This window comes from Arctopsyche grandis, chromosome 7 (genome assembly GCF_051622035.1).
Source record: "Arctopsyche grandis isolate Sample6627 chromosome 7, ASM5162203v2, whole genome shotgun sequence".
Classification (NCBI taxonomy): domain Eukaryota; kingdom Metazoa; phylum Arthropoda; class Insecta; order Trichoptera; family Hydropsychidae; genus Arctopsyche; species Arctopsyche grandis.
In genome coordinates this window covers 23,685,369-23,710,331 of record NC_135361.1, presented here as the reverse complement: position 1 = coordinate 23,710,331, position 24,963 = coordinate 23,685,369, and the positions used below count along the sequence as shown (strand labels likewise).

The window sequence follows — 24,963 nt, the reverse complement described above, 5'->3', positions numbered from 1 at the left end:
GACTGCGGACAACTTTTACTCATTTCGCTTTCATTCAGATTGATTGATACTCATTTATATGTGGTGAACTAATTATTTTTTCTGTAGAACGTGTCTATCTAGATAGGCAACCATGTTGTTACATAGCGTGGAAGCTTTTTGTGTTGATGCGAATTTTATATACCGTTATTAGTTTTTAGCATAAAAAGTTTTCCAGTTTACAATATAAAATACACCGTTGCAGCTTTGTACGAGATTTTTCGCCTGTGCATTAAAGGATTGTTTTGCACTTTTTTGCACTAAATATGAAAAATGATTTCATATTAAGCTATTATGAATTCAGTTAATATAACCAGAATCAAGAGATCGATTAAAAAGTGTTGTAAAATCAACAGTGAATTAAATTGTCTTCTATTCAAATTAGTCTACATTCACATTTGATTAAAAATATTTTACATGTAAACAGCATATAAACAGCAATACATTTAACTCTTAACACAAGCATTTACGCTCATCATTCACAAATATATAAATATGTAGTGTCGTATTTTTATAATTGTATGTATTTGTCATTATTTGCATAATACAAACTTTTTTCATAAAGCATTCAATTGAACTTTTCAATCACAATTTTTTGCATATTAATTACACTGAGCAATAAAAAAATGACTTTTTTTACTTACTAGATCGGAGAATTATCAATATTTACTAAGTTTGACTCACTGAATTCGAATATTTAACTAATTTTTGTTGGTTTGTTCTCATTTAAAAAATGTGCAATTTTTACAGATTTTTGGCTTGTGTAGTCTTTAATTCAAAATCAAATATTGGTGTGTCAAAAGTGAGTATTAGAATAAATAATCAGACGTTTTTTCTATTGATTATGATTTTTTTTGCTTTGATATACTTGAAATTATCTAGAAAATTTTAAAAGTCAATAATATACATATTTTTACACTTTTTCCGTAATATTATGAAGTAATTTTAAGGATTGATTTTTAATATCAATGTTTTTTGTATGTATGTATACATATATACTATATATTCACATTTACTTCATCCCTCGGTATGGGGAAATGATTTTAGCCATTTTCTTGTAATGTCGAGATTTCGCTACATCCATCTTCGTATTAATCAAGTTCAACCGTATTATACAAAACATGTTAAAAGGAAATTTTGACCCAGTAAAAGATGCTGACAAAACTCTGCAATTAACCTTGAGAGAATTTGATGATGAAAAAACTTTTTTTCTTATCGTCAGGACCTCCTCCCCCACCCATTAATTTGTTCCATCAAAGAGAAAAGTAATTAAAACTTCAAAGGTGTCTAAATTAATACCAAAACAGAAACATGCTACTCATTGTAGGTGCTTTATATATTTAATTATTCGCTAGTAGTACGGAAGCGCGGGAGTAAAACGCGACTTTGGAATATTTTATAATTGGCCATATCCGGTATATTCCGAAAATGTGTCGAGAGAGAGATATTTTCCATTCATTTTCAAATTCATATACATATGTATACATATGCAGATGTATGATAGTGAGATAGTGAGCGTGTAAATGGAACAAACGGCTCTGAAATGCAGTGGCGTTTTCACTTTTTTTCACTATTTTTTTGGGCAATACCGAAAGATACCTAGCTAGAGGTAGCACAGGTGATTATCATGTGGTAAAAACACGATACAGTTAACAAAACGCGTGTTGTCGCCGTTAGGCTATTGTTTGTGCGACAGGTGCGCATGAATAAGTGGCTTGCAAAGCCGCCTACGTAATTGTTGGCCATAATTCAGGTTTGAAACCGACCAGGCACAGTCAACACACTTTTGGAATTTCACAATGGACCACACCCGCGATACAAGAGAAAAATGTGCGTTTAAGATGTCGGCAATCGTCGGAATGCGAGCAGGGAAAGGGCAAGACGATACTGTCAATCAAATTTTCCCCATTTGTTTTCATTGCTCAATCACATTTTGTCGATGATTATTTCACAACTTCAGATGTGCTCAATTTACAATGAAGTTCTTTTATTGTATATAGAATTTTATTTAAGATTTCTAACTGATAAATCGAATGTTTCTAGTATGAATCTATGCATAATGTAACATGATTTATGTGTGTTTTGCGTGGTTCAAAAATGATCTCAGCCTATTAAAAAGAGAATTTATTAACTTTATCTGAAATCTGACTTACGTTCCGATGTTTAAAACTAGACCAGTGTTTCCTTAACATTTCGTATGTGTGAATAAATAACAAAAATCTATGGCTCGTATTTTTCAAGTCAGAATTTTAATACTGATTAGAATTTCAAATTTTCAGTATCTTGTAATTCAGCAACTTATGTAATAAAAATTCCGAATTGTTTGTAATTGGTCAGAAAGGCGCATTTGCGCATTTACCTGTAAGGCCATCCTGGTATATATGTGTATAATAAAATAAAATTACACTAGCTAGAATTGATATCAAATGGTCAAAATTAATTGGTCAGAATATAAATGGCCAAAATAAATATTAGATGGTCAGATTTTAAACTGGATTGGTCAGAATTAATATCAAATGGTAAGAATTACTCTGAAAGATGGTCAGAATCATTTTTTTAGTTGGAAATAGTGTTTTCACTGCTGCAACGTTGAAGATTAATAAAACTGGTCGATCTGTCACTTGTATTTTAGTATTTCTTCATGCGTCTTTATAACCTTAATCAACAAAATCTAACAAGAATGAGTTATAATCCAGTATTAATTAAATTATTATCTAGTCTATGAAAAAAAGGTTTGATGCCGACTGCTCTGGCCATTTATAATTTTTATTGTGTACAATACTTTTATTCCGAACATGTGCTATGTTCTAACCTAAATAATAAAATTCTGACCGAGATTCGATTTTTATTCTAACTATAAATTAATTTAAATTCTGATCATTTAATTTGTTGCCAAATCTATGTATGTTTCTTGTTATATCAAACTTAAATTGAAATACCTAAATTTCAATTATTTATAGTTTTTTTTTTTACAAAATTTCAATACCACTATTATAATACGTTTTAATATAAAGATAATTTAATTTATACGTAGATTTTATCTCATTTCTACGTATTTCAGTCCTCACAATGTCGTTTCTTTTAACTTTGAAACTTCGTATAATATAATATTTCCTTATCGTCTGTATGAACTATCTCCGTCTTCCAGCATTTTTACAGTTTTATAATATGAAATGATTGCCAGCACATTTATTCAAATTCTTGCGGCCATATCAAATGAAAATATATTATTTCGTAATTTAATCGCCGGTGAATCAAGCTATAAGCTCTTTATATCACTCGAAAAATATACAATACTCAGTCATAAAACTATTTGATTTAATTAGTTAAGTTAAATTAATCAAGTTAAATATTACGACAGACTTAAACTTCAGGTAATGATTATTTTCATGTTCACATAAATAATTTAATCGCTCTGAGTACCCATTGAAAATTCTTAATAGTATGTGAACAATTCATTTATTCGAAATACTCAAAATGGTTTGAATTGCAAACTAAACGGTAAGATTTTTATCACCTGTACAACAATCCTTCCTAAGTGCATTTGGTTGTCCACTCCACTGTGTACATTTCCATTCAATCTGATTTGAACACACCCATTCACCGGTTTAATTGTCAATACCCATCTTCTAACTACACGACAATCGTTTCTATACGGTCAACGAAACCATTGCTCAATACTCTCGTCTCGACTTTTTTTACCGTCCGGCTGGAAGGAAAGTGTTCTACCTTTTGCCGGATTTTAATCTGAAAGTAGGAGATTATTTTTCAATAGCCAATAAGGTATACGAATCTGGAAGCCAGCGAATGCAGTAGCTTCCTATTTAGTAGGAGGGGAAACCGGCAACAAAAAGGCGCCAGCCCGTCTCAACTCCGTCTACTCTCCCCTCGTACATCCCGTCTTTAGTTTTACTCGCATCCCCTTATCGTCCCCTTTCATCCCCCACACCCCCCGCACATCTCTGGGTTTTATATTATTTCCACATCTTGCAAACCCCTCTTACAAACACACCCTTTTCATACTTCCGGCATGCAACGAGCACACTTCAGCTCGTTTGCATTGTGCATACGATCATTTTCCACGTCGTGTTTATTAATTATACGCTTATGGGTTTTCCGAAATAAAAAATGGCGTTATTAATTTTGGTGCAGTTTTCCCGACGAGCGAGTGTTGTTTTCGCGCAGCTCGTCTCGAACTTAACTAGGTTTGAATTTTTTATCTTGACGCTTCGGGCAGATGCACCCCATGAATAAATTTCATCCGTAGCAAAATGCACTCGCTAATTTACACCGTGGCGTATCTCACCCTCGTCTCGTCGTGCCATGGTGGCGACGGCTATGCCAACACGAAAGATATGGGGGAAATGTTGCGAAAAACGAAATACTATATTTATACGTAAGTTTAAGAGTATATCTAGTGGAGAAAGGCGTAGACGGAAATTTGATTGGACGTCTCCTCCGCTTTGATGAAAGTTAAATTGCATTCGGATAATAATTAAAATGTGGAGCGAGAGTGCCACAATAGCGCTCGCTGTAAGTAATTATTATCGAGATGCTTTCTAAAAGGCTTAAGTATTTCTTTTACTTTCGTGGGGTACAAAATATGACAATACATACTTATATCAGGCGAATCTTTTCCGATACTTTTTACTTTATAAAATATAAAACCAGCAGCGTGGCCTAGTAGTTAGCATCGTATACTTTTGTGCATAGTGTCACGAGTTCGATTCCTATTAGAGTCCCATTGTTGGCCAGACTAAGGTTTGTCGGGGTCGATCGTTTCTTATCAGAATTTGCCAATTTTTCTGATTTCATTGAAACGGTTCCTGTAAAAATTGGCATATCCTCCCCAGTTTCTATCACAAACCGAGAGTTGTTCAGTGTCTCATGGTTCGCCGATTGTATACAAAAATGCTGCATAGATGTCTCTGTAGATGATTAATGTACAAAAAATATTCGTACTGTATAAAAAATGCTTATTGATCGTATTTTTGTATTATTTGTATTACTTATTTTTATTAAATTGAAATAATTTAATTGAAAATTCTTCGTAACACTTGCCGCACTCACGTGCATCACAGTGCGGCGAGTGACCATGAGTGATCAGGATTTATATTTTATTTTATATCTCCAAATATAACGAATACAGTGTGGTCTACATATGGTATGTTAATTAAAATCTCTTTGATTCGAATGATATCATTACGAAATAACAAAAAAAAACATTGATCAATATCAACAGAAATGATTAGTTTCGCGGGTATAGGTCATCTAGAAGGTATCTAGAAGATGCGAGAGAGAGGGGGAATTCAGTACGCTGCGCTCAACCGTCAGTGTGAGAATGACATCCGCCTTGGAATGACGCCTCTGTTTCAGTCGTTATTTTATTAATTTATGGAACTTATTTTATGTTATTCTACGTTTAAAACACGATAAAATAATTTGTATAGCTTATTAAAATAATTAATCTCGCAGATTTTGTTTTATCTTAACTTAAAACACACTTTCATACTGGACGCTTGGAGTCCAGCACAGTGGCTAGCGGATTTTTTTTAGCACATGAGGGAAATGTTACTGAAAAAAATTACTAAGCAGTTTACAGATTTTTCAATTTCATTAAAACAAATTGAATTTACCAAAGAAATTTAATATCCTTTTTATTTATTATTATGTACATATGTACATATATGCATTTCTTATGTTTATAATACATCTTTAGTCAATTTTAATAGCTGCTGGTCCATTATATCTTACACACTATTTTTTAGTATTTATAATATTAACATATTTTAATGAGATTGCTTAAGGCATACATAATTTGACAAGCCAAAAAGCCTGTTTACATGTGTAAAATTCCAGTAGCGAGAATGACGTGACTGTGTAAAAAAATAGTCTTAGCTCTTTATTAGTATTAAATAATAATAAAGGGCTAAGAACATCCATACATATGTATGTATATGTATAGGAATAAGATTTGAATGTAATATCAACATTAATAAAGATGAAAAAATATTATTCTCCAATACCAGATTAAAGAAAATCTTAATTTTACACACGTATTAATATAATAATAATAAACTATGCAGAATTTTGCTTATTTTTTAGTAAAAGACGAATTTTCATCATAAAATGGAAATCACGACACTTAAGATTAATAGGGAAATTTTAATCGGTTAACCAAAATGTTCTTTAGTGTCCGGAATAAAACTTTAAGAGGTCCGTAAAATGCTAGTTAAAAGATAAATCATGATCCAACGCAGTTGATGCTATTTAATAATCTAAAAATATAAGCACAAATTCTTTTAAAGTGAATTTTTTCAATTACGAGACATTGAAAAATATCTCTACAATTTTATATATTTTCATAAAAAAAGTAAAATGGTGTCACTTTGAGAATTTGAGAAGTGTTTTTTAACGACAATATATACGTATTTAAATCAAGCGCTATGATAAAGGACGCGTGTGCTCATTTTGCATGTACGTCAAATTAAATTGAAGTTTATTAAAGAATTTTCGAGTGCCGTTAAAATGAGCGTTGGATTCGAAGTGCCTCACAAGATTTTGATGAGCTTTTTATAGGTAATATGAGAATTAGTAGGGGAGTATTTTCCATCAAAGATTCATCCCTACGTTCAAATTTATTATATTCCAGGGATGTCCCCCTTTCGATTAAGTAGCTTTCGTGAAAGTTGAGTCGCCCTCGAGGGCTGAAGGTCACGTGCGTGTCGTAAATACCGTTCGTGCTGTTGCATTTAGAAATACCGGAAGTATTAGGTACACCTGTCGCCACTACCGGATGATGAAGATGCACACAGCTTCTACACAAATACGTATACCTACATACATATGTATATAGATTTAAATTAATGTTTGTTTGAATATGCAAGCTTTTGACTAAATTTGGTATACTTTTTACAAGGCTTTGAAAATTTGCCGTTTTACGAGGTTTGGCTACCGATAGAGATTTCAATTGCTTCCGCTAATTCAATGGTGTAATAAACACGTTTACGAATCTAAAAAATTTGGAGATGGTGACAGCTAACCATTTGTCACCGTATACATATTAACCAGCAGCGTGGTCTAGTGGTGAGTATTGCATTCTTTCGTGCTTGATGTTATGGGTTCGATTGCCACTAAGAGTCTCGTTGTTGGCCAGACCTTGGTTTGTCGAAGTCGATCGTTTCTTATCATAATTTGTCAATTTTTCTGATTTTCATTGAAACTGTTCCTGTAAAATTGGCTTTTCCTTCCGAATTTTCTGTTGAAAACCTTGAGTTATTGTTATATCTCAGGTTTCGCCAGATTTCTCTCCATAGATGTCTTTGTGGTTGTTAATCGAATGTAAAAATTCGTATCGTTACATGAAAAATGTTATTAATCGTATTTACATATACGATGTTTGTAATATCTGACCATAGATGTCAGGTATCGATTAACATGTGTTTCAACAGTTTCGATTTACAACAGTTTCGATTTACATGTGTATGTATGTATGTATGTAATAATTACGTATTTAGATGTCTTGTTAATTATGAGTTTTCAATGTCTTGTAATAAATCAGTAATATTGACGACCTGGAGCTAATCTGTAATCTATAAGTTTATATTTCACACTATATCTAAAAATGCTCTATTTTAAAATGCTCTATTTTAAATTTCACTAGAAATAAGTCAATTATTACTAATCAATATCAATTAAATCATTCAATCCTTAACACGTCATCTTCTATTAAGGATCTTGGTGTAATACTCAATAATAAACTAGATTTCTCTGAACATATTTCTTTTATTACCAACAAAGCATTTAAATCTCTTGGATTCCTACTCCGCTCAACAAAACCCTTTAATGATCCTTATGTACTAAAATTACTTTATTTTTCCTTTGTAAGGTCTCACCTTGAATTTGCCTCAATTATCTGGTCACCTTTTTATTTATCCCATATTAATTGTATTGAGAAAGTTCAACTTAAATTTATTAAATCCTTACGCTACCTTTTTCCTACCTATACCCATTCTACTGTTTCCGACATTTTAAAAATCCTTTCTTTTAACAATCTTTCTGTCAGGCGACGACATTCTGATGCTATATTCTTCTTTAAGCTCATAAATGGTTTCCTTGATTGTTCTGATTTACTGAATAAGGTTAATTTCAGAATCCCAGTTCGATACCCTAGACGCGTTACACTCTTTTCACTTGATCCTTTCAATACTAATTCCCAAAAATATTTTTATCTGCAGCGCGTTTATCGTATGTTTAACGGAGAGCTGAATGAGGTTGATCTGTTTGGTATTTCCCTACATCAATTCAGGTCTAACATCAAGAGAATCTTGACCGATTGATTCATTTTTTCTTCTATTCTATTTTTCCAATATTTCCATTATTTTTATACTTTAGTTTAGTTATGTAATGTGCTATTTAATCATATTATAGCTTTCATTCCTTTCCATTTCATTTGTTTATTTTGTATTTACCTTTTTCATTTGTTTTTTATATTTGTAAATTTCAATTTCTTCTTATATTCTATCTTATAACCTTTTCCAAATATTTTAATACTATAGTTTAATTATGCAATGTACTACATATTTTGTCATGCCTTTATTCTTTACTTTTTAATTTGTTTTCCTTATATTTATCTTTTTCATTTTTGTAAAAATCTATTATTGGACTCGGGTGTTACATATATTATTTATTTACTTTTTGTGTTTTTTATACCTATCTCTGTACATCCTGTCTGTTGATTTTTCAATTAATAAAATAAATAAATAAATAAATATAATTTGTATTATAGGCTATTATTATCTCTCATATATATTTTTACTACACTAATAGGTTATATAATGAATTTTAAAATGTTTATATAATAATACTGATATATGTATGTATGTATGTACGTGTTACGGCGAAATGTCCGATCTATTTTTGTATTGAACGATTTCGATTTTCTGGTTTGATTTTGGGCTGAGAGCATCTATTCGGAACTGCGATATTTTACGAACCTTTTATGATACTAGATTTTACCAGCCATTTTATTTAAGGTTAAACTAAGAACCATAGCGGTTTTGAAAAGGCTCTAGGCCATAAATAATATACTATATAGGTAGATTAGATCGATTTTGGTTGAAACCCGGGGTCAACGTATCCCCATTTTAACTTTCGACCGCCCGAGAAATGCCGGGTAGTTCATCTAGGTGTGTAAATGTTTTGAGAAACATTAATTGAAACAGAAATAATTTCATCTTGCGTATTTATTTATATCAAAATAAACTTCCGAAGGGTATAAATTTATATTTAAGGTCTAATTCAATTACTCTGCGGGCTACGAATTTCCTTCCGGCTTCCTTTATAGCTTTTATACTATTTTATTCAGCAATGTTTTTTTTTTTTGATACTTTTTTCTTCCTTTCTGTGTAAATGATTTATACAACCTGAAAATTACTGAGTGTGGTTGTATTATAGATGTGTTTGTGTATTATATATGGTGATTTATAGGGAGAAGAAGCGCATAAACTCGATTTTCTCCGTCGAATTCGCATCCGCAAATAGGGAAAAGTCCGCGAGGTGTAAGTAGGTACGTCTAGCCGAACTTTTCTCTTGTCTCGTAAGCAAAATTTAACCGTAATTTAATTAAATTTCTAACCCTTCTGCGCGCGGAAGTCACTTCGAACTTTCTTCGACGGGGAGCTTTGTCATATTAGGAATTGCAATAAATCAATTTGCACATGCAATAAATAACTTTTAAAACCACGCAGAAAGCGAGCACACTCCTGACAAATTGATCGGGCTGAATCTGTCACTGCATATTAAATTGTACCGAAGCTTTCGGGATTCGACTTAAGAGTTGTTTCACCGGGGTAATATATCGAAGCGTCTATGTAGGCTGAATGTTTAATTGAGCGTAGATATTCGATTCAATTCGATGGGGGTGAAGTTTTCCTACCCCATAACCCACATATACGCACACACACACACATATGTACAAGGTGCGGAAAAAGTTCTACCATTTGGAAAAAATATCATATATTTTAAAAAATATATTTTTTTCTGAATTATTTATAATGACATTTTTTTTAATTAATTGATATAACATTGGAGGTGTATTGAATCATGAATTATTCATTATCTTGTTTCTGGAAAATAATCAATGTATCGTTATACAAATAGAAGATTAAATTGATGACATTAAAACGTCACATAGTCAATAGCAGAATTATCAATAACATACATTACCTCATCTATGAAAGATGTCTCTTCCTTTGAAACATAGTAACAGTATAAATCGTTGATTATAGAATATTTGTATCATAATCATATCAAATGTATTATAAACATTCCATAATAACTTCAAATAGGTTTTTGAACTTTTTCTCACATTAATTAATATGCTTTACAGTAAGAAAAAAATGAAACAATTGTAATGAATGCATTAGACATATCTTTAACATAAGCTGTGATAGCACTGCGCAACAAAAACCATGTCCCAGAACGGAAACTAAACAATATCTGTTAAGTTTGACCCATTAAATTCGAATGTGACAATGATTTTTGTTGGTTTTCTTTCGTTAAGAAGATATGAGGGTTTAAAAAAATGCACAATTTTTACAGTTTGTATTGGAATCTATAGTCGGATGTTTTTTCTATTGATTTTAATTTTTTATCGCTTTAAAATACTTATTAATCATCTAGTAAATTTCAAAAGTGAAAAACATATTTTATTTTTTACAAATTTTTTTTCCGTACTATGGTATTATGAATTTATTCGGCCAATTTTATATTTCAATAAGTTTATATATTTATTATTATTTATATATATTTTTTTTAACTTAATTTTTATTTTTTATTATTATTCTATACTATTGTATTTATTATCTACATATATATTAATTATATGGGCGATGGAGATTGCACTATTATCCCTTTCGTCTGGAATAAAAAAAATATTATTATTATTATTATAAAGATTGGCTTTCTGTCTCAATTTTTTATCTGAAGTATAGGTTCCCAAAGTTGTCCGTATGGAGTCCATATTTTATTTATTACTTTATTTTATTTATTACAATTAATCATGCACACTCGCCTGACAGATTACTTCATAGCAACGAGTGTGCTAAACAGATTAATACTCAAAGAATTATATATATTGTACACATAATTATTATATAAATCGAAACCATACATGACATCTACATATGGTCAGACATTGCAAACATAGTATACAATATGAACAATGAATATCGTATACAATACAATCAATAACATTCAAAACATCCACAGAGACATCTATGGAGAGAAACCTGCCAAAACCCGAGATATAACACAATAACTCAAGATTTCGCGAGAGAAATGGGGAGGGAAAGCTAATTTTGCAGGAATCGTTTCAATGAAAATTTGAAAAATTGGCAAACTCTAATAAGAAACGACCGACCTGGTTACAAACCAAGGTTGAACTCACAACCACACTGACCATAGCAAGACATTGTAATCACTGGTCCATGCTGGTTATATAGACGAGTAGGGGTCCATGTCAGGGAGAAAAACCCATTACAATTTTCACATTGATTTTATTTAATTACTACAGTTATTTCATAATTAAAATAAGGTGTAAATGAACATTTGCCACACGTTGTATTATACATATGGATAGTGAACATTCGACATAAAATACACAGTGCACGCGTTCTCGCATTTACGGCACAGGAAGCTTTTAGCTTTTGTCCGCGACTGTCCTTTCTGCTTTTTTTAAAAAGAAGACGCGAGCTTGCTTTGTTTGTAATATTTCATAGCAATAAACAAGAACACTCTCAAAGTTTTGTTTGGTCCGCTTCTCTTTCTCTCTCACTCACTCTCTCTGGAGGGCCAAGGCGCGTAGTATAAATCACGAAGTCATTACTCATCAGTTTCCCTCCTTACTGACAGCCCGAAACTTCAAACTACAATTTTATGCACCGTCTTGCCGAAATTTCTTCCCTTGAACGTTTCGAGAGGGGCGACCGTTCGTTCGTTGGTCCTCTATTATTTAATAACAGAACGAGCGGTCTGCAACGGTTGAGGGAAAATTTCATTTCCATTACTTATGTATATGCTGCTGCAAATGTCAACGCTCTTTCTTCAAAAAGAGACCGCAGTTTAGATTTTGAGCTTATCGACAAAGTTCTAAAATAAAAGCTCTCGATTCCATTTTGCCGATGGTGTTCTTTTATATGACTTTCAAAAATTCATTCAATTTAAATCATCTCTTGAAGTGTTAACGCGTTTCTCAAAATTATTATTTTAAAATGTTTTACTTAAATTACCTAAAGCAATTTTTCACAATTTGAGAAAAGTATATAAGAGTGAAATTCATCTGAAAATGTTTTAGCGATATTCGATTGCCTTTTTTTTTTAGGATAAGCGGATAGAAGCTTCTTAATTTTAATTAAATTTATACCATCTAGAATTAATGATTTATATATCTATACATATATAAAGCAAGGCAGACAGCAAAGCTCGTTAAAGTCTGTTACAAGTCGAATATTTTCTAGCATCAGATGTATTGAATAGTATGCACTATGATGATGATTGTAAAATATGTAAATTTGTTAATGTATATATAATATGGTGTCTTATTTTTACAAGCTTCAGGTCGCTTTGATATCTTACCGAAATACGGGGGGCTTGCTAACATTGAAGTAGGTTAATATCTCCGACATCAAGATAGAGGATTTTAATCATTAACGAACTCATTAAAAATTATAACGGATTGTGTCAAATTGAAGCGATGACAGCTAGGTATCCAAACACGTCTTTCTACCACCCCTTCACAACTCACAGGCTAAAGCAGTTCATTTTAGAAAAACAGTAACTATTATAACTGTTTAAAATGAAAAAAAATCTTTTTAAAAACAAGCTTTTTATTAGTGTTAAACAAAAAAATAAAAATAAGATTGTAATAAAAATAATAATAAGAAAATGTAATTTGTTAACCCTCCCTCACCGAAGTGGGGTATGCAAGTGCCCCAATTTTTACGTTTTTCTTAATAACTATGTGGTTTTCAAAGCTATACACCCTATATTTCTTGTATTCCTAGAATGAACTACAAGAAATTTATTTTAATAGATTTTGTATGATTAAGAAAAGGGGTACATCGTAAAAAAATACATATACATTATACATTTCTACGTCCCAAAGTATGATTTAAAGGCGGTAGCGATAAGTCATGTTTTTGACTGTTCGCTTGCATATTCTTGTTGATCGATAAATCAATGCGAGAGAAAGAGACAGCTATATTTTTGTAAGCTATTGCTTTCGTCGCTTTTGGCGCGTGGCTATTGAGTCATGCAGTTGCCTGTTAGGCTTACCTATGAGCGTTAGCGTGTTGATGCTTGTCGTTATTTTTTAATACAAAAATAGTCAAAAACATGCTATAGGACTATGTGTATAAAATAATTAATAAGATATATATTTAACCCATTTGTATTGAGAAAAGCTGTATTTTGATTAGAAAATACTGAGGTCTTACTCGATTCCGTTTCGGGACACTCGTTCGATCTCGACACCCCGTCCTTCATAGGTTAAAGAAGATAACTCATCTTGTCCGTGCACCCTAAGATTTTATATTTGGTAATATAAATAAATTCTTCTAATATTACCTTAAGTTTAACTTTTTGTGTTTTGTTATCTTATTTTTTGGTTCTGATTTTAATAACAACAATTCTATAGCAGTACAATCACTCAAATATGTTTGGTACGTTTAATGTATCTGTATTGAATTAACTAACGTCCATATGACGGTTTACTAGTAAGAAGATAATCAAATTACATACATATGTATTCCTAAAATGTTTATAAGTTTATTCCTACTCGTATATGGGTACTTATGTAGAAGTAGTTTTTTGGATTAATACGCTTTTCAGGTAGCACTGTATGAAAGGTAGAATTAAACGGATTAAGGTATCGCAATGAATGTACATATATAAAATTGGGTTATCCGTTCCGTTTTTATTTTATTTAAAGTGTATTGAGTCGTGGAATCTCAACACAATTTATTTTATTCGTCGGAGGCACTCAATGGCGGGATCAAATGAGCCGAGGGGTGGACTTTGAATTCGCTTAATTTAACCTAATCTCACGTAATGCGCAATAAAAAAAGGGCACTCAAAAACCTTAAAGCTGATAAATTTGATTTAGGGGGAGACGTGCATTCAAAACTTGGTCGGGGAGAGATCGGGAGGATGGGGCGGATGGACGGGTGTATTTTCTCGCAATAAAGAGTTGCCAGCGAGCGCTTCTGTGCAGGGTGAAAGTACCAACTTTACGACGTTGTTTATTTATTAAATTATCAGATATTCGTCGCGAAATGGGTAAGGGGATGTGTCTCCGAGACCGACAAACTTGGCTGAACTTTATCACGGTGATATGCGAATGCAGTTCTTACACCGGCAAATTGTTGTTCTTCTTCGTTAAACTTTGAATAATGAGATTGCTATCTATATTTTGCGAAGTTTTAAGTGTTATAAACTTGCTTTTAAATGCTCTTTTGTGATACCCAAATTGTATTGTAATGTCATTAATTTCAATATCTTTTTTGTCTACAAGTTATCTGGAATAATATTAGTATACGTTACATATCATATTTCCACCCCAATTCTTCCTATGATCCATTGATTTTTATAGGGATTACGTATATGTATATATCCTATAAAAATATATGGAAACAGGGACGAAAGTATACAATTATGTATTTTTTTTTACCATATCTATGTAAAAACTTATTCTTATGACTCGAATCCCTTTCAACTCATTCACTTTGGCAACACAAAAATGATTTATTTTAATTTCAAAACACATACATATTTTGATTTACATATAAAGTGGTTACTCGAGTGGTTTATATGCGTTTAAATATCATTCACGCTTTCGAAAAAAAAATCTATTTCCATTTTCTTTACATTATACATACAAACGTACATATATAAAACCTACATAGAGTTATTCTATTACATACAGTTGATATCTTAAATTTATTTATTTATACAGGTATACCGTCACCTATTTTATTTTACCCAACATGTATGGCTAAATATTTTACATAAGTTTTGGAAGTATTATTCAAGGTCAATTACAAACATCGATTGACAATCATCATTGCAAATTTTGCGAGAAATGGGACGGGATTGCCGATTTGTTGGAACCGTTTCTAGTGAAATCAGATAAATTGGCAAACTCTGAAAGGAAACGATGAAAATTAGTGTCATATATTCAATGACTGGCCAGCAGCAACGAAGCCAGGAGTACAACCCGTGACCAAACAATTGAAAGCATTATACGCTGATCACTGATTTATGCTTCTTATAAATTACATTATCGTATAATTATAATTTCATTTAAACTTTGCAGAAATTAATTCTATGAAAGTTAAATCTTTTCATTTTTAAATTAATTAATTAGATTTATTTTTTCATTATTTTATTTTTTGGAACAAATCTTTGTATGGAGTTATTTTCCGTAGTCAAACTTTTTCGATTCAAATTCATACTTCTTATTATTTTCATTCGAGAATGTTATACCCTTCAATGGATTTCTTTGAACTTTCAATAGAACAACTTATATGAAGCCAACATTTCATTGCTTTTTATCTAAAAAGTAATGAAACGACAAATTGTTTTCACATAAGAGCTCTGTGCGGAAGTTTTCACACTCAAAGTGAATTTTCAATCGCGGAAAACTTTTAAAATGCACGCGCACGGAAATATTCAACTTATTAATATATAATACGAACAGCTTTTCACGTTTCTTCATTTTTTAACGACTCTTCAAAGCTTAAATAGCCGCTTTGAGCTGGCGGCTTTGTAGTTTGCACTCAACATTGCAGACGAAGCTCACGGGAAGGGGGTGAAAACTCCACTGCTAAACTATGAAATTCAAATGCGAAAATCACGGATGAGGGATCGTTTGTGTAGATGAAAGCCACTGCAATTTTTCCACCATACATCGAATACCGGAATTCCGACTCTGTGTGTACACAAGTTCGACTCGAACTCGCAGTGGCGAAATGCTTTGTCGCACGACGCTCGCCAGGAATTCGCCGTGCAAATTCCAAGCCAGAAGCGGCACTCAAACTGCACTGCAACGTCTTAATCAGAGATTCCACGGTGACAACTTTGATATGTTGTTTTGTCGTAGCTATTTACATAGCTTTAATTCGTTAGTGATGCATATATGAAGCCCCATTCACACAATTCCCTCGTATATGTACATACGTCTATTTTGTACGCGTGGTCGTGGTGCGTATCTGGAAAATCCGATTATAAGGTTGACTTGCGTTCGTTTCTATCTCTGGAAAGATATATACAAACGTATATTCGTGTGAGAAACGTTTATAAATTTGTTGTGATGTCACTAGCGACACGACAATGTGAACAACGCGTCCTTTTTTCTCTCTTTTCGTTGGAGGAAATGTGTGTTTACGGTCACCGGAAGATCGAACCGTCCGTCCTCCGGCTATGTATGATTTCATTCGAAGGAGAAAACATGTTTTTGAAGTTTTTTTTCCGTTTTTGAAAGAGGAATATAAACGTTCGTTTTATTACGTCAAACTTCTCAAATATTGAATGTGGGTATAAGAAAACGTTGCTTTTCAACCTCCTCGTTCCACTTTCCGGAATGCAAACACTTAAGGTTGAACAAATCTCAGGCGAATTTCGCAATATACATATTTTATGTCGAACATATATTTAAAATAACTATTATACATAGAATTTTCATTTGATTGAATTTACAAAAAAATAAATAAATCCACGTTATAAATATATAAATTTAATATGAAACATTTGAATATTTGAATATTCGAATGTATTGATAGATATTCAATAATAATAATATTTATTTTGTAATGTATGTATATGTATATATACTTGGAAAATACATTCACAAACTTATTTGAAATAAATAAACATATTTGATAAAAAAAAGATCCATAAGAATTGCCTTTAAAATGCGTAGGTAATATACATATGTAATTCAATTTTAATATTCGTTTTTTTATATTCGAGAATTTATTTGGTCAGTAGCTTCGTTTGGTTTGGTCAGTAGATGGATACTATCATCAGTTACCGACTGCTTGACTATTTTCTTTTTATTTTGATTTATTATTATAATAAATATATTAAAAATGGACAAAGAATAATAATAAAAAAATAATGACCTATGTGACCTGACTGGTTACCCCAATGTTTCAACATCAGTCTTACAAAAAATAAATAAATTATCAGTCATATATCTAATTCAAATATAGTAAAGTGTTGAATTTCATGAAACTGACCAGTGCATCAACACGACAATTGTATGATCGTCAAAAATTAATAAATAATGAAAAGACTTACTAACCGTTCATTTTTATCTATGTGTGTATGTATTTACATATACATATTGTTCACTATTATCATAAAATTTTCATAAAAGTTACTGACCATTTCAATTGTTGTCTTTTTTATATTATTTGTTAGGTCAAGGATATTTTGAAATAATTGGTTATCATTTAAGTATTTCTTTTAGAATATTTTCCATTTTCATCATATATATAAAGACGGTAATCTGTGTGTGTGTGTGTGTGTGTGTGTGTGTGTGTGGGTGTGTGTGTGGGTGTGTGTGTGTGTGTGTGTGTGTGGGTGTGTGTGTGTGTGTGGGTGTGTGTGTGTGTGGGTGTGTGTGTGTGTCCTAACTCTCGCCGAACATAATGAACGAACATAGTTTAAATATATTAACCAAAAATTGTTCTTTTTAAAACTTGATTTGATTATTATAATGTTCTTAGTAAATTGTTATTATTATATTCATAATTGTTTTGTATCAAAATGAGCGTTGAGAAAATAAATATATAAAAAATATATAATTATAACACCTAGAACATAGTATTTACATACCCTCGTTGATTTTCACCATTTATTTTAATTTTAATTTTAATTTAATTTTACCATTTATTTTAATTTTAATTTTAATTTAATTTTACAGTATTGTTTATCTTTCAAGGATACATACATATTGGTGTCATACCTCGTAACATAATCAGATATATTATATACGCGGAAAAACGAGAACACGAAAGACATTAATGGAGTGTACAATTGACGAAACCTGCGTGTGCGAGACAGTATTATTTTTATAATGTGAGCATCTCGAGATTCCTGGATTCGTTCGCTTAAATTCGCACGTAAACGAATGTTTTATCGTCGTTTGATGTTCACCCGAGCCCGAATACATCGTTTGAAGTCTTCGTTACCCACTCGATGGCCTACATTGTTGTTATTTTTCAGATGATGCGTGAAGAAAACGAGGCACAAACCTACAAGGTGGTATAAAAATCACATTCAACTCTAAAGATATTAAGTGGTATCTTGCGATTGAAAAGAATCATTTTATATATAGGTACATATTTATAAAATTTTATATACATACATACATATATGTTAAATATTAAATATTATTGAACATTAAACTATTTACATACTTTTAAAATCGTAATATATCTGTGTGGCCTTAAAAATCACTTCAAATCAAGTATAAATATATCTCACATAGCAACAATACCTATACCATTGAAAATAGTAAAAATGACGCTCTGTTAAATTAATAAATATTTGTCGTGGTGATTTACATATGTACTTACACAGATATATTTATTTATTTTTACAAAGATATATAATAGGAAGGCCTAGCAGGTAAATCTCAATGCGCCTTCCTAAGCAATTAATTACAAACATTGAAGCATTTTTTATTACATAAATCGTTGTATTTCGAGAGCCTGAAGAACAAGAAATTAACAATTAATTAATTAATTAATTAATCCATAAAGACAGCTGTGGATTTAGACTTGTACATACATTTTTAGATATTGTACATAAATCAAATTCAGATATTTGTGACATAGCGGGTAGGATTATTTTTGCCAATTTGATGGAGGAACCGTTTCAACAATGAAATCAGATAAATTGGCAAACTATGATTGGAAACGATCGACTTGCAGTCACAAATATCCTAGTCTGACTAGCAGTATTGAAGATTAGCATGGAATCGAACCTGGTAGCCTCTCGGTGCATATCATAAACGCAACCAATGAGCCATATATGTAGCTGACATAAATATGTAGTTAGTTTGCCATGAGTGGACATTTGGCCTAACGGATACTTGACCGACGGACTTTTATCCGAATGGACATTCAGCCTACGGAAATTTTGGCCGAATAATTATTAATAAAATGGAAGTTCTATGATTAAAATAAATAAAATGATACCCTGCAATGATATTATCTTCTTATTTCATTTATCCCTTTTTCCATTTGATAAATAAATGTAGACAATTAAAATTTCATTCACCCTAATGTCAGTCGGCCGAATGTCTACTCGTTGGAATATCCGTTTAGTCAAATGTCCATCGGCCTAATTTCCGTTTGGCCAAATGTCCGTCGGCAAAGTCTCCGTTCGGCGAAATATTCGTCAACCTAGTCCGCAGTATACCGTGAAAAATGTATGAAATCCTTAAATGATCGTAATAAGCGGAACCATTATTATTTTCAATGATGTTCGTAAAGCAATTATATGTGCAGGAAAAACGATGAAATACATTAATCTTAGTAAGCAACAACTTTGGTATTTTCATTTCAAGAAAAATCTTCAATATAAATACATAATATAAACAAATCAGATAATTTTCATTACAGTACCATTAAAAAATCAGGTAGCTTTTGTATCACCGTGTATACATATGTACATGTGTAATGTGTGTAAAAGGAGGCGGCGGGGATGCGTGGTGAAAGCCGCTCGCGGAAATTTTCGCGGGAAATCTACACCGCGCGAGCTTTCCGCGGGAAATCTTGTTTGCGTCATAGAAATCTCGTTGGCCCGCGACCCTCTGCGGAGGCGCCTCTGGCTCACTTCAACCCCATAGACACCCCCCCGAGGCCGACCACCCTTCGATATGAATTATTCATGCGCCCCCGAGTTGGGTACCACTAACACCGGTGGTAGTGGTGCTTGCCACACCACCCCCTCGTCCACCCCTTCCCGTCTTTATTGTGCCAATATGTGGAGTGTGTGTACCATTTATTACCTATACCGCTGATGTACACTTTTTCTTTTGGACCTAGTACCCATTATCTGCAGTGATAGCGGCACTATACTACGATAAGCCTACTTTCTGGATTCGGGATAGATAAGCTTTGAAAGTATTTGTAATTTTCAAAAGTTGTTGTAAATTTTCAGCGTGTGAATTTTTGAAATGATATACATACATATATAAAATGTACAAACGTATTATACATATATTATATATGTATATTATATATGTACGTTATATTTGAATGTGGTGGAAGATCAATATTCAGTTCCAAAAACACTATTTATGTTAAATCACATCACTTATATTAAATTGATATGTCCAGAATCTTAAAAAAGCAGAATAAACGCATAACAGTATTTTAAAATATCATTAAATGCAAAGCATTATATTTATTGTTTTGCAAGATATTTCTCGAAATGTAGATCATTTATAACGACCCATATATTGATGTTTTACAGCATTATAATGTATTAATTATGAGAAAAACTATACTTGTTATTAAAGTAAGATTGAAATTTTTATCCATAAAAGTTTATCTGTCTTATATGAAATTTTTAATAATATTTTTACTTAAACTTAAAATAATACGAATTCTCAGTACAAGATATTTTTTCTTCTTATTTTTTTTTTTTTTTTTTTTCACGCCATCAGAGAGACGTATTTAATTACATAATATTTTTAACGCTTTCTTCCAGTCAAAAAAATTACATAAATATATGATTAAAAAATTGTAAATTATATTCACGGTTTATTTTTTTATAAAATATTAAATAAATGTTACGTAAATGTATGATAATTTAAAATGATACTGTCAAAAGAACTTTTAAATAATTCCTTTGCCTGTTTCTGAATGATGCAAAGCGTGAATTTAATTTTTTAGTCACTGTAAGTTTAAAAAATAAAACTTTGAGATGAAAATTATTCTTTGATAAGTAACTTAGTCGTAATTTAATACGATATTATATTAAAGATTTTTTATAAAGAATATCATTTTACATTTGAAAATTTTCTTTTTATTATACTCGGGCATACTAGAAGTTCAAGTTGTCAAAGTTAAACGAGTTCCATAATTATACTTTCCCTATTACGAGCCTTCGCAGTGATAAAAATCAGTAATGTGTTTTAATATATTATATGTACGCATAGTATAATAAATAATTAAAAATAAATAGAGATTTATTTAATTTATTTATTTTTAGAGAAAATTGGTATCTCAATTGTTGTTTTGAGAGAATAAATTCCGATTTGATTTTCGACTTGAATTATTGTTTTGTGACCTTTAAATTTTCATATTTCATGCTAATTAAGATTTACGTTGTATAATACGTAAAGTAATTCATATTTTTGTTTAATTTTCAGAACATCTTGGAGAAGTTCAACCCGGGAGCCCGGCAGATGATCACCGCTGGAAAAGCTTACTTGAAAGCTTTGCACGGTGAGTGAGCTTAACTTGGCTGCCGCGACAACACTATTTTTTTCAGTTAATCACTCGTGAAAAAAACGTGAAAAACTGACGAAATTTTCCTCGTCATTCTCGCGCGTTTTTAATATTATCCCGCCGAAAGAAAAACGAAGGAAAAATGAAAAGTAATATAACTTCGCGCTTCGGCTACATTATGTTCCGACTCGCTACGCAAATCGGTTGGTGCTTTCAGTTTAATTTTAAAGAGAACGTCGGCATAAAGCACCGGAATTTGTTATATTAAAACAAAATGAAGTCTCTCTCATTTTATTATTCAAATCATTCTTTCCTTCGGGAAACTTGATTAAGACTTTTTGATTGTGATTTTAAAATATTGTCCGAGTAATTAGTATTCGACTAAAAGCGCGCATTTTTTTACGTTGCTTTATATTAAATACAAACAAATGTTCAAAATTATAACCTATTGAAGTCAGATTTATATTGATTATCCCTAACAAATTTACATTTTAAAAACTTTATAATTTTGACACAGTTCAGATTCAACATCAAAAATATGTGCATATGTAATGATTTTTTTCTACTTTCATATTATTTTATGCAATCCATTTCTTATTTCAATACTATAAAAAGGATACATCAATGATTAGCATTTAAGGCAGCAGTATGGCTTAATGGTAGCGTATATGTTTAGCACCAAGAGATCAGTGGGTTCGATCCGCCATACCGCTGGTTAGATTTGGTGGTATTTGTGACTCCAAATCTATCGTTTCTTATCAGAGTTTGCCAATTTTATCTAATCATTGTTGAAAAGGTTTCTCAAAATTGGCAAAAAATCATCTTTCCTTTTGTCACAAATCTTCTGTATTTATTGTGTGTATAATTTGTAAAAATTATGTACAAAATCTAAATCCATAGATGTCTCAATGGATTAATTCTTTCATTAATTATTATTTCGTGTTCTTCAGCTTCTTAACATACAGTGATTTATGTAATAATAAAATGCTGCATTGTTTCTAATTAATTATCCAGGAAGGCGCATTGGGGTCTTCCTGGTATATATCTATGTAAAAATAAAGTAATGCTTTAAGTTGTATGGTCACTGGTTCTATCTTGTATACTACTGGGCAGACCTTGGGTATGTCAATCCAAGGTCGATCAAGTTTTCCAATTCATCTGATTTCATTGAAATGGTTCCAACAAATTGGCAACCCTATTCCATCCCTTTCGCAAAAATTCCAATTATTCAGCAACTCAATTAGAAAATTCTACAAAAATTTGTTAATCGTTTGATCATGGTGCAGTGTTTAATTTATGGGTTTGTGTCTGTTTAAATATCTAATAAATAGTTCTTAATATGGATTGCACACTCGTCTCGATGGAGAAATCTGTTAAATGAGATTGCATAATTAATTGAATAAATAAGTAAAATAAAATTTCTATAATAATGTAGCTCACTGATAAGGCATTTATTTAACAGTCGTAGATTCATATATATTTTTTTATTTTCTTGCTTATAACATGTATATACGAGTATGTACATATGTTTGAAATATTTGAAGAACTATAAAGGTTTAGATCGATTTTCTCTTGTCTGGGCTTTTTTCTTTGCTTGTCTTTATTTATTGAGATATCCTAAAATATTTTATATCAATAATTCAATCTGCCATATCCCACCAAAATCAAACCCAATTCAAATTTTTCATTAAGAAAAACGGGATACAACTGAAGATGAAAAACTTTTCCTAGACAGTATCATTGCTTGAAAAAAATCTTTGATACGGTTAAGCCAGCTGGTGTTTAAACATTTTTTAAATTATCTTTGCGCAAAATTACTAATTAAAAGTGCTTGCATTTAAAACCTACCATCTCTCCATTGTATTTTTCGCCTAACAGAAGTAAAGCCACATTTCCCGGAACATACATATTTCCTAATCTCGCACTCTTCAACGAAGAATGTAATATGCTCGTGTGGTCGTTTTGGCTGCAATTACCGTTGATGAGACAGGGGTGTCAGCGAAAGAATGCTCTTAATTAATAACGCAATAATAATAAAAACGGTCCGGACACCGGAAATACAAATGCTTCCGTGTAAGGGGTGGGGGGTCGCTTTATTGCTCATAATCTGATATTTTAATCCTCGAGCTTGTCTCCACTCGGCAATGGGGGATGAGGGGTTGGTTGGGGATTGCAATAAGAGACGTACAATTTATCAAATGAAGCGACAAAACGAAAAATAAATTGTCCATCGGTGACCGGCGAGAAGGGAGGGGGTGCGCGGGGTGCTCTTTCGGACGGAACGAAGATTTATCTGTCGCGAGGGGTGGGCCTCGTCAGTTCGCAAATTAAATTACAGGATCTCCAGTGAGTGTCCTCCGAAGTCCTCTTTAACGGGAATCGGAGAAAAATAATGCAAAAAATTAAGCGATTAATTACGACTCGACGACTTGGAATCGTTTTCAATTCGACGCGGGTAAACGTGAGTGAATTTTGAAATCACTTCATTTCATATTCCGCTTGAGGCGTTGCTTTTATCCATTCCGCGATACAATTTGGGATGAGTTTATTTGTTGTATTGTAATTTGTGTAATGTGTACAATGCTTCCTTGTATAAATACGATTCCGGTTTACATAAAGTTAACATTGTATACAGAAGCCAAAATGAGAAAATCTGACGTTGAAGTTTAAATTATGCGGAAAGTTCGATATCGAACCTTTGAAAATCTTCTATACAACATACATATGTGTATCTGGTTACATATTTAAAGATGAATATGTATTTGTTAGTTCTTTGCAATTTTTCACAATTTTCAATGTAAAACCAGCCAATTCGGACTATTGGCCCAATGGGTATTTGGCTGACGGACACTTGGTCCAACGGACATTAGTCCGATGGAAATTTGGCTGAATGAAATTTAAAATTGATTAAATTTATCAAAAATATCAAATTTTAATAAAACGTTGAAATGATTTCTGAATAAATTGTCTATTTTTAGTGAGCTTTGAGTAATTTCGACAGACAATTATTCATCTAATATACATATATGTAACTTAGAAAGAGATTTTGTATGTAAGTATCTTTGGTTGGGAACTTCGTAAACAAAACAAAGTTTCTATGACGACAATTCAATTGGTTGAATGTTATATTTTTTTCGATTCAAATAAATTTAATAAAAAAACAAAGGAATATTAACTATTAGATTCGCCATGCATACGCTGTTTATATTACAAATTCTGAGCGAAGCCGGGTAAAACAACTAGTTTTCTATAAAAAAAAATTAGCGCTTACTTCAACATTAATCAGAATACAAAATAATGTTTGTATTAAGTAAATAGTAAAAGATATAAAAGGTGTTTAAGGCACATACATACATATGTATTCGGCTGGTGGGAGTCCAAAATATTTGATATTTTTTTCATCTTATTATTGTTATTA

General features: G+C 31.7%; 1 protein-coding gene across 1 annotated transcript in view; it reads left to right on the top strand.

Moving 5' to 3' along the window:
* IRSp53 (Insulin receptor substrate 53 kDa) overlaps window positions 1-24,963 on the top strand; it is a 312,712-nt gene that overhangs the window by 161,130 nt on the left and 126,619 nt on the right. Inside the window, exon 4 of the mRNA XM_077434203.1 lies at window positions 21,467-21,542. Within this exon, the coding sequence (XP_077290329.1) occupies window positions 21,467-21,542 (76 nt within the window). The remainder of the gene's footprint in view (window positions 1-21,466; window positions 21,543-24,963) is intronic.